The sequence below is a fragment of the Delphinapterus leucas genome, chromosome 1 (genome assembly GCF_059928025.1).
Source record: "Delphinapterus leucas isolate spDelLeu-1000000601 "Yukka" chromosome 1, BTC_Dleu_Yukka2, whole genome shotgun sequence".
NCBI lineage: Eukaryota > Metazoa > Chordata > Mammalia > Artiodactyla > Monodontidae > Delphinapterus > Delphinapterus leucas.
The window spans coordinates 116,219,586-116,230,767 of NC_143129.1; the positions used below are offsets into that span (position 1 = coordinate 116,219,586).

An 11,182-nucleotide genomic window follows, 5' to 3' on the forward strand; every position below is an offset into this window, starting at 1 on the left:
CTGCTGCTGACATACAGTAAAAATCCCCAATGAATGAGCTGTTTAGATAAGCTGTGCCCCCGCTCTGAGATGTGTTTGGAGGTAGAGCTTGGCCGCTGGTGGAGGAGTTGGGGAGCTGCAGTTTCCCAGGGTTCCTGCTTGGAGTGCAATCATCACTTCAGACAGCACCGCTGAAGTACCCATGAGCAGCGCAGTGTGTGGCGGCTGTTCTGTCAGAGACTTGCCTTTTGTTGTTCTTGGAAACGGTGTAAAGAAAAGGTCAGCAGATTTTTTTTTTAAATAAATTTTATTTATTTTTGGCTGCGTTGGGTCTTCGTTGCTGCGCGCGGGCTTTCTCTAGTTGCGGCGAGGGGGGGCTGCTCTTCATTGCGGTGCGGAGGCTTCTCATTGCGGTGGCTTCTTTTGTTGCGGAGCGCGGGCTCTAGGCACGCGGGCTTCCATAGTTGTGGCACGTGGGCTCAGAAGTTGTGGCCCGCGGGCTCTAGAGCGCAGACTCAGTAGTTGTGCTGCACTGGCTTAGTTGCTCTGTGGCACGTGGGATCTTCCCGGACCAGGGCTCGAACCCTTGTCCCCTGCATTGGCAGGCAGATTCTTAACCACTGCGCCACCAGGGAAGCCCCAGGTCAGCAGACTTTTGTTGCTCTTCTTACCTGTATTTTTGTTGAAATTCTTTCGCCTTTCTTTCCTCCCCTTCCCTTCCTTCCTTCTTTCCTTCTTCATCGTTTTCGCTTCCTCCCTCCCTCCCTCCCTCCCTTCCTTCCTTTGCCAGAAATTCTTTCTGTTAGCAAAGCAGAGAATGACTTGGTTGTGATATACTGTATGCAGTTTCACAGTCAGGTATGATATTCTATGAACGGGACTTTAAAGGTCAGAAGTAGCCTCCCCCCTTCCCCATCACTTACTTTAGAAATAATATCCTTTGCAGCTCACTGCTGAGCAGCCTAGCATGTGAACAGGAGCACAAGCCCTGGGGCCAGGCTGCCTGTTCAAATCCTGGCCCTTCCACTTATCGTGGCTTTGAGCAGGTTACCAATTTCTCTGTGGTTCACTTTCCTCAGGTTTAAAATGAGGGTTTTATATATATATATATATTTATATATACCTATTTCCAAGGGTTGCTATGAGGATTAAATGGTTAATTCATATAAAATGCTTACAGCAGTGCCTGGTGTATAACCATTGCTCAGTGAAAAGTGTGTCAGTGTTGACTGAATGAATTATTTTATGAAATTCAATGCAAAAGGAAAGTGTATGTGAAGTACCACATTATGACAAACAGGGCATCAATTTGAAGATTTATTTACAGTGTTTAGGTCCCCTGATTAATCCAAACTAGAGTTTTATGCTAGGGAAAAAAGCTTTAATGATTTTTAAAAATCCAATTTTAAAAACAGTCTTTAGGAAAACATATTGGCAATTTACTTTTATCCTTTTTTCTGATGCGTGTGTGTGAAATATATCGTTCAAACAAAATTATATAAGATATATGTACAGTTTAAAGAATAACACTTAAAAGAGTATTAAAAATTTAAAACACCTGTGTACTTGCCACCCAATTTAATAGAACATTTTCAGTGTCTTTAGAACCTCCTTTGTGCCCTATCCTGGTGGCCCCCTCTCTTGTAGAAATAGCCATATTATAAATTTCATGTTAATCATCTTGCTTTTCTTCATGGTTTTATCACATATGGTTATAATGTTAGACATCAAATTATTTAGATTCTCTTTTTTAGCTATACAATTAACATTGATTTTGTTTATTAGTATACCGTTGACCCTTGAACAACAGGGGTTTGAACTGAGCGGGTCCATTTATGTGCAGATTTTTTTCAGTAAATACATGCTACAGTGCTACATAATCTGATCTGAGGTTGGTTGTATCTACAGATGTGGAATCATAGATACGAGGGCCAAATGTAAAGTTACATACGGATTTTCGACTGTGCAGGGGTCAGCACCCCTAACCCCTGTGTTGTTCAAGGATCAACTTATCTGGATTCATTTCCAGCATCTTAATTTTTTCTTTATCCCATTTTTCTATGTTTCCCTCCTTTCTTACGCATTGAGACTTTTTTTTTTCCTTTTCTTTACCTGCATCCTTCCCCCTCCATTGGTTTGGAAGTTATATACACTATTAAATTTTTTTTTTTTTATTTTTTTTTGTTTTTTGTTTTTTTTTGTGGTACGCGGGCCTCTCACTGTTGTGGCCTCTCCCATTGCGGAGCACAGGCTCCGGACGCGCAGGCTCAGCGGCCATGGCTCACGGGCCCAGCCGCTCCACGGCATCACTATTAAATTTTGACATGCGTATTTAACTAAGTATAAAGTTTATCAATATTTCTCCCTCCTACCCATTAACACAAAAACCTTGGAACACTCCCACTAGGATTTCTTTGGAATTCTGCAATCTCACACAGAAAGGACTCTTCACATCAAAGTTGGTAGCTACAGCTTTTGATGTCTGCTTTGTTTAGTTCTTCCCTCCTGACAACATAGTAACCCTGTCTCAGAAATGGCAGAGAGAACAAAAGTGTTACTTCTATGGGAAATACAGACCGCTGGAGCTGGATGCAGCCTTAAAGGTTATCTAAATTAGTGTTTTTCAAACTTTTTGACTAATCCCAACAGTCAAAAATAATATTTTATTTTATAAAAAATGCACACATAAATATAGTATATAAAACTGAAACAAAAGTTTCATGAAACAATACTTCTCTTGGTCTGTGTAATATACTCTGAGCTATTCCATTCCATTTGCATTTCCATTCTTTCATTAAAAAAATAAAAGGAAACTTTTCCAAATTCATTAAATTGATTGCATACTCACTAAGGTGCCTTGGCCCACAGTTTGAAAAACCCAGAACTTGCCTAACATTCTCAATTTACAGTTTAGGAAGATGAAGCCCAGACCGATGACATGGATCTCCCAGAGTTGTACAGTAAGTGAAGAATTAGGACCCAAATCCCTGATATTTTATCTCTAAGTTCACTTCTTTCTTCACGTATGTCAGCCAAACCAAAAATAATACAGGATGGAGAAAAAAGGGAGCCATTGGAGAGCTGTAGTTCTGAAATGGGAAGCGAAACCCCCTGAGAACTCCTGCACGTCTACTTTTGGCATATGTCTTTGACAAACATCTCATGATAACCACTGCTGAGTGAACCCAACACGGTATTAGACACCACTTTTCATTACCTCTGACTCTTAACAACCACTTCATAAGTCGGGATCATTATCCTTATTAAACAAGGGAATGACGGCTCAGAAGAGTAATTTGCCTCACTAGCAGCGTGTAAGGTGAGGGGCTGGGCGTAGCTGTCTGACCCCATAGCTCTCGGAGTTTCACGGCCTCATACTGCCTCTTTATAATTCTTGACCTGCTTATTATTATATCTCTCAGAAGGAAGATAAAGCACCACGAGGAATACTGTCCAGGTCTGACTCTAACCAGGAAGAGTAACTAGTTGGTGATACGGTTCACCGACTTGCTTGTTCGTTCTATCTCTCCCATTAGCCCTTTTGTTCCCGCACCGCATGGTCTTCACCTCATTCACTGTCTAGTACAGTTCTTGGCACATTGAAACCTCACAATGACTATTTTGTTCAGTGGATAAGTAAGGGCCTTCAGAAATCAGAAGGAGTTTGGCAGAAAGAAACCACGTCCCAGTATGGAGGCAGGTCCCATAGTGGCCCAGTGTACAGCCTGTGGAGGAAGACTGCCTAGGTTCAAACTTCAACGTCCCTTACAAGCTATTGGCCTGTAAGCAAGTTACTGAACTTCTCTTGTGCCTCAGTTTCCTGAGGATGATAATGATGTCTATTTCAGAGTGTGGTTCTATGAGTTAATAAAGGGAAGCGTTGATGTGTTAGCTGTCATTGTTATCTGTTGTTTTGATGACTAAGTAGGGAAATTGAACATGTGTCTCATATTTTAGGAAAAACATACCAGAAAGTTTGAGGTAAGCTAAGTATGATCATTGTGGGTAGAGACTCAGAACAGACCCCCCCTTCATGTGCCATTGGTGCTAACATTATGCTAAATAAATAAATGTGCTAATAAAATGCACATTGATATCTCATCGTGAAAGAGAAAGATGTATTTCTGACAAAAATATCTCAGCCTAGAACAGATTATTAAGCAGATGGCCTATGACTATGTCAAAAAGAATTTAGTGCTTACTCGGCAGCAACATGGATTTGTAAAGAATACAGTTTTTGAGCAGGTGAGTTGATTAAAAGACTAGGAGACTCCCATAGATGCAATGCATCTTATTTTCAGGAGAGCATTTGGAACGTCTGATTTGGAGAACAGCAGAGTGCAGGGTTAAGTGTGTGAGGCTTCCCCACATAGACCCTGGGATTTGGCCTCAGTTTTCTCACCTGCAGAGTGTGGATAATGACTGCACAGCCTCCTAGTGTGATTCGGAGAACAAACAGAAATAAGGTCCGTGTTGTGCTCAAGAAGTAAGAGATAAGTGTAAGCCCCTAATTACGGTACCTGGGTAAGCAGATAAGAAGGTGAAGTGGAACGTGGTTAAGAGTCTGTTTGCTTCTAAGAAGCCCAGTCTCAAATGCTCAGAGGAAGGCTGGAAGTTCGCTTTGCAGTTGTCAGAACAAATCCTCAAGGTCCCTTGACACCACTGACCGAAGACCGGGCGAGAAGAAACCCAAATAATTAGCCTGAGGTCTGAGTGGCTGTTGCTTCCTCTCTCTCCCTCCAGGGGCCTTTGTCGTGTGCTGGACACCAGGTCTGGTGGTTCTGCTGCTCGATGGCCTGAACTGCACGTGGTGCAACGTGCAGCATGTGAAAAGGTGGTTCCTGCTGCTGGCGCTGCTTAACTCCGTCATGAACCCCATCATCTACTCCTACAAGGATGAGGACATGTACAGCACCATGAAGAGGATGCTCTGCTGCTTCTCGCAGGAGAAGAACCCAGAGAGGCAGCCCTCCCACATCCCCTCCGTGGTCCTCAGCCAGAGCGACACGGGGGGCAGCCAGTATATGGAGGATAATAGCAACCGAGGCCAGGTCTGCAACAAGAGCAGCTCCTAGGCTTCAGTGCCCCTCTGCCTGGCCCAGCCTTCGTCTGGGAGAACTGTTCAGAATGGTTACCTGTCTCCAACTAAGCCCACGTACAGTGTTATTTGAGCTCTGAATGAATCATTGGGAAATTTTTTTTTAAATTGTTTTTCATCATTTGAAAGCATGGGCAGGAAAGAGAGGATACAACGCATTTAGAGAAAATGCACAGAAAGAGGGAAGGCAGCACGGTGGATTCCTGCCTGACATCCTGTGAACCCCTTGGAGCATCGCCCACCAGGCCATGCATCCTGGGCTCTGCCACCATCTTGTAGCCATTCCCTTTGTGTTTCCAAAGGATGCTGTTAAAGGGCTTAGGCCAAAATAAATAAAAATGTTACTTGAGCCACCTTATGTAGCTGCTTGGAAAGCCTATGTAGTTCTTTCTGCATGCATTTGAAATTTTAAAAAATTCTTCAGCAGTGATGTTTTTCTCCTCAAACAAATCATGGCCAGTAGCTAGGTGTTCAATAGGAATCTCAGAATAACAAATCAGTCAGGGCTCCAGATTAATTTACTTGATTTTTAACTGAAAGAACATTCTGAGGAAAAAGATTTACTTTGAAGTAATAACAAAAAAGGTAAACGTTAAAAACTCTTCTTGCAGGAAAAAGAAAAAGAGGCTTTGATGTGGTCCTCTCAGTGTGCGTGCGTGTGTATACACACCTGTATATTTACACACTTCGAGTTTGTATTTAAAGACATCACAGACAGTGATGGTGAAATAAATTCACTGACCACCCAGACTTTCCAGTCTAGGACTACAGTTGTAGAAATGACCTGTTGTGCTCTAAAATAGAAAGAGGTGATTTGTTTGAAAACAGACATTCAGCAGTGTAAAAAAGTATATTAGCATGCGGGCTGAGTTCCTTGCATATAGGATCAAATTTGAGCTTAAATGAGTCTTTCCAGTTCCTTCCATGCCACTGGTGACTTGTCAGATTTAGTATTTAAAATAATTTTCACACCTCATATTTTATCCACAATTATTGACATGTTTCCACTACTTGTTTTACTTGTGGATTGAAGTTTGATCTGGGTTCTATTTAAAAGTTTTCTCCTTCAAAGACCTAAGTAGGCAACATGAAAGGCAAGTCAGTAAGAAAAAGAAAACAATTTATATACATAGGCTACTGACCAGAGTTTTCTATGTAAAGCATATAGAGTATCTTCTGATTCTAAAATGAGAATAACTTCAAGGCAGATATTATAGTATTTATGTAGTTTGCAAAAGAAGTTTACATTTTTTTTTTGCTATTGTGGTGTAACATTTACGTGCAAGAACTACTTGTAATAAAAGGATTTGAGAAGTCATGCTTTTAGATATAATGGCCTAAAATAGAGAGTAGTATGATTTGAAGGTATAGATTTCACAAACTGTGTAATAAGTGGGTCTATCTGAAGCTTATACCAAAGCTACCTATAAAATAAAATAAAAAAAGAGGATCTGTTTTCTATTGTTGGAGGTGCATTATTACCTTGTGTATTTTCTAAGTAAAAATATGGTTTGCGGTAACTATAGCACATGCGTCTATTGCAGAAGAAAAATCAGATTTGCCAGGAAGTACATACTCTCAGTGTTTCATGTAAGCATTTTGAATCTACAGCTGGGCAAAGGGTGGAGAATTGAGATTGAATTCCCATCCCTGAGTAGCTACTAAGGGATCTTTAAAGGTTTTATTTTGAGCAAAGCACCATTTTTAGTACCCTGCAACAGAGTGTCATGTTCAGAATGGTGTCTGGAGGGGCTCCAACTATGGAGACTCGGGGTGGAAATATATAGCTTTTGTTTTTATGCACACACGTATCTTAGCACTGGTGCAAGAGTAGAGGAGTCATGTATATTTGCAGATGACAAGTGCCAGCCATCACAGGGCTCACCAAGAACACAGCAAACCCATCTCTTAGTTGGGGAAAAAAAACAAGGAAAGAATGTTCCTATTCAAATCCTAGGACCCCGAGTTTATCTGCAAGTCATTGTGATGATGGTTCTAAAAATTTGATCTAGACCTTTCCAGACCAGCCCTTGACTCAAAGCATGGGCTACTCCCGAGCCAAGCAAGATTTCATTTTCTCCTTAGATTTGTAGCACTGTCCAAGGTGTTCTGTTAAATCTATATGGGTGAGAGTGTTTAGTCCTTCGTGAAGACTGCCTGCTTGGAAAGAAATAATTTTTTGGAAGTAAACTGAAGTTTCTTGGTGACATTTTTTTTTAAGTGACTGGTAGACTTGAGGCCATAATGTAACTTTTAGAAGCCCTAAGCACTGAAATGATTATGCCTCCATTTGTGTAATTCCAAATAAAAACCATACTTAACCATAGAACAAATGTAAGCCTTGAAAAAAACTCTAGTTTCCTTCACAGTTAGCACTTTGATGCTTTATATAAATGTTGATAATCAAAATTTAGCAATTTCGATGCCCCTGCTGCCCTGGCACCCTGAGTTTGGATGGCCCAGGATCCGGGCCTGAGAGAGCCCAGCAGCAGCAGCATCAGGCAGTGGGGGGACCAGGGAGGCATGGGGGGTGCAGCTCTTTTCATTTGGCGCTGCCCCACATGGACTACAAGGCATGCCATGCCCCGTGCTTGTAGACTAACTGTGGGAGGTTGAGAGTGTTTTGTTCTTATTAGCTCATCAATTCCCTAATCATTCAGGGAGTGGGGGCAATAAGAATGCTTGACCCTCTTTTAATTGATTGACTAGGCATAATGAAGGCAAGCCCCATGAAGACATTCATGAAGGTGACTTAACGACAAACACAAGCCCTGTTAGAACTTGGAGTGAAAATAACCAGAGCGTTGTTCTACACGATGATGCAACTCATGGCATACTACAAAGAATTTAAACACACACAAAAACAGATCTGTTTTCTGGGATGTTTACCAGAGAATTCTATCCCCTTGGTGGACCACTAAATGTGAGCTTAAATTGGAAACTCCTAGAGCTCCTTCCAACCTTACACACTGTCTTTCAGGCATAGGAGTTGGGGTTAGAATCACTTAAAGACATGAAGGAGGTTTAAGAGAAGATGCATTTTGTGAGGGATGCTCTCCTGAACACGTCACATAATTTACAATACTCATAATGTAAGACTGGTTTTCACAGAGGAGTAAACATTAGGATGGGAGATGCTGTTGCTGTAGGGTTTTTTTTTTTTCTTTTCTTTTTGGCCCTAATCCTCTATCTATTTTTACATCATTCTCTCTAGTGCCTTTTAGAGTGTGCTCTCTCCTAAATTAATAGATGGTAAAGTTTTAATGGCAGTGGTTATGGGTTCAGAGTATTTTATTATATATAACTTCTGAGCTAAAGGTTTATGGTGCAAACAATAGGACAATGGTCACTAAAATCACAGGGGGAGATTCCTGTACACGTGAATAAGAGGGTGGGTCATGTTATCTATATAATGCAGTACCTCTGCCTGTCAATCCATGAACATGGTTTGCAATTTACTGGGTCAGCCAATTTTGGAATTTGCAGTTCTTGCCAGCTTTTTAGAGAGTTGCAACTTTATAAAAAATTTTCTGTATTAGCAGCTTCAAGTTTACATAATTCAAATTTCCAAAAACCTCATCTGTATTGTATTTGTTACTGAGATTAGCACTTACACATTCTTTGTTAGTCGTAAGGTCGTATTGAAGAAAAGGGGGTGGCACCTGTCAGAAGTCCATGTTACATCTTTGTGCATATTAGAAAACACTGTCCCTTCCTCAAGACACTTTACCTGCATCTATTGGAAAGCATCTAATACATTTTGTATTAGAACTTTTGTTAGAACTTTACTACTACTTGTCAGACAACTTCCTAACACATATGCACATTCACAGTATGACTGGCACACATAGAGTCGTTCAGTTCACCACTCACCCAAATGTTATGACAACCACCTTAAAGAAAGCACAAGATTGAAATTCAGAATACCTAGGTTCTGAGTTCTGTTCTGTTCTGTCCTAAACTATCTATGAAATTCTAGAATTCATAGATTTCTGATCTCCTAAATGATAAGCTTAAATGATCTGTAAGGATCTTTTCAGCTCCAAAATTCTGTCATTCTATACATCACCTCCCAGATGTGAATCATGGAAAGCGCCCCAAGTCTTTGGATTCGTTGGGTTTTACTCCTTGCATAGGGATTTCAAATAAAATGAGCTCTGTTTCTATTTATTGCAGTGGTTCTCAAGCTTTAGTGTACGTAAGGATCACCTAGGGGAGACCATATAAAATCTATGAGATTGAGGCCGGTATGAAATGTGTAACTGTAAACCCATCATCAATAAGAGAAGGAATTTCTGGAATACAATGGAACTGCTAATCAAAATGGAGAACCTAAGAGACTTGAAGATGTGCTTATGTGTGCTAAAGTGAACTTAAATTCAAAGTGTGTGAGTCGATGTTTACTCCATCAAGGCAAATGGGAGCCCACAAATTTACTTTTACATGTAATTTAACCAAAATCTTTGAATAGTCCCTAGGTGCTAGGGAACAAACAAGCAAAAAGTCCCTGCCGTTAAAAGAATGAACAAAACCATAAATCAAACATACACACAAGTAATTGAAGGGAAATGAAATGAAAGGGAGCTGAAAATATTAAGGATGGACATATGTGGAGGTAGCCATCCTTCAGATATCACTTGGAACATTGTTTGATATTGGTGGTGTATTTTTTAGATCCGGCCTCTGTAATATAATTCTTAATATAGAATTCTCCAAGACCTAGGGGAAGAAAAAGAAATCACATAAAGGGGCTACTCTGGGAGTTAAAATCAGTTTACAATTTATGAGTTGGGGATCTGGTACTGATCATCTAAACTAGACTTGTCTTTTTCTTAAGTGGACACCTGACCACAGGTTTATATAAATTAGGAGATGGGATATTTAAGTCTTCAGTTCGAAAAACAGAAACCACTCTGGGTACTTGAAGCAGGAAGTATTTAAAATAGGCAATTAGATGCTTATAAAATAGTTGGAAAGGCTAGAGGAGCAAAGGTGAGGGAAGCCCATTGTTAGCTGTCAGGTTTGCAGCTAACCTGTAGGGAATTATTGCCACACAGGTCAGGAACTTGTGGAAGCTGCTTCCTGAGGGATACTCAGAGGCCACTGCAAAATCTAACATCTGCTACTAGGGGAAGAATATGGCTCCTGCTTCCCTTCTGTCCTCCTCATATCTTGTCTTTGGCACTGGCAGAATCTAAACTGGGATATTTGCTGGCTTTGTACTCTGAGAAATAGAATTCCCAGGCTTCCAACCTTTCAGATTCAGTGGAGAGCAGAGAAAGGACCAGCAATCCAGCTGACTGCTGACAGACAATACAGCAGATGGAAAAAGAAAAAAGGAAGGGAGTGGGTCATCTTGGCTTCTGAGACTTTTGCCTTGCGGAGATATGGGTCCTATTAGTTTATCTTGACTGTGGGTAGAAGATAATATAACTAGTTCTAGAGTAAGGGATGAAAACTCTCTAAAAAGTAAAGTGTTGGTATGTGTAACTTATGGGTTCCCCCTTACAGTATATGGGTCTTCTGAAGGCTGAATGGGTAAATAAGACAAAAAAGAGCATAAGAGCATGGTTTACTTATTGGCTATTCATTATCCAAACCCTGTGATATCAAAACTGAGATTAGAGCACGAGAAATAAAACGTGTGGTCACAGTTGATATACAGCCGTGGCAAATTTAGTACTACTTAATCTTTCCTTTAGGTTTCCAGATGATGAGAAGAGGACCTTGAAACAATAATGAGTGAGCCAAGGTAGGTGTAAAATACAGATGTGCAAAGTTATTTGAAAGTCAGAACTGTGTGTTCCATGGCCTTAAAAGAGGCAATGGATCAAGCCTTTTCTAGAGTTGAATGGTAATAGATCTAAGTTTCAGAGTTTGTGGTTTTTTTGGGGCAAGTAACACTAAAGTTTCTTCTTTTGATGGAAATAAGGGCCTGATTTATGCATCGTTGTGAGGAAGTTGTAATGTAGGGATTATCTTGATTTTACAAATGAGGAAACTGAAGACCACGAGATTGAATGAGTACTTAAGTGACTGAGCCAGGATCAAACTTAGCTAGCTAGGTTCTTCTTCAGAGGTTTTTCTCTATTAAGAAAAAGTTTC

At 40.6% G+C, this 11,182-nt stretch overlaps 1 protein-coding gene across 6 annotated transcripts in view; it reads left to right on the forward strand.

The window, feature by feature from the left end:
- The window catches only part of LPAR3 (lysophosphatidic acid receptor 3), an 84,442-nt gene extending 73,705 nt beyond the window's left edge, over positions 1 to 10,737 (forward strand). For 5 of the 6 annotated variants that reach the window (XM_089920247.1, XM_089920250.1, XM_089920245.1 and 2 more), the window contains one exon: positions 4,723 to 10,737. In XM_089920247.1, the coding sequence (XP_089776373.1) occupies positions 4,723 to 5,054 (332 nt within the window). In that variant the 3' untranslated portion in view covers positions 5,055 to 10,737. The remainder of the gene's footprint in view (positions 1 to 4,722) is intronic. The other variant, XM_022580948.3, reaches the window with a different exon arrangement.
- Positions 10,738 to 11,182: the final 445 nt, after the last annotated feature.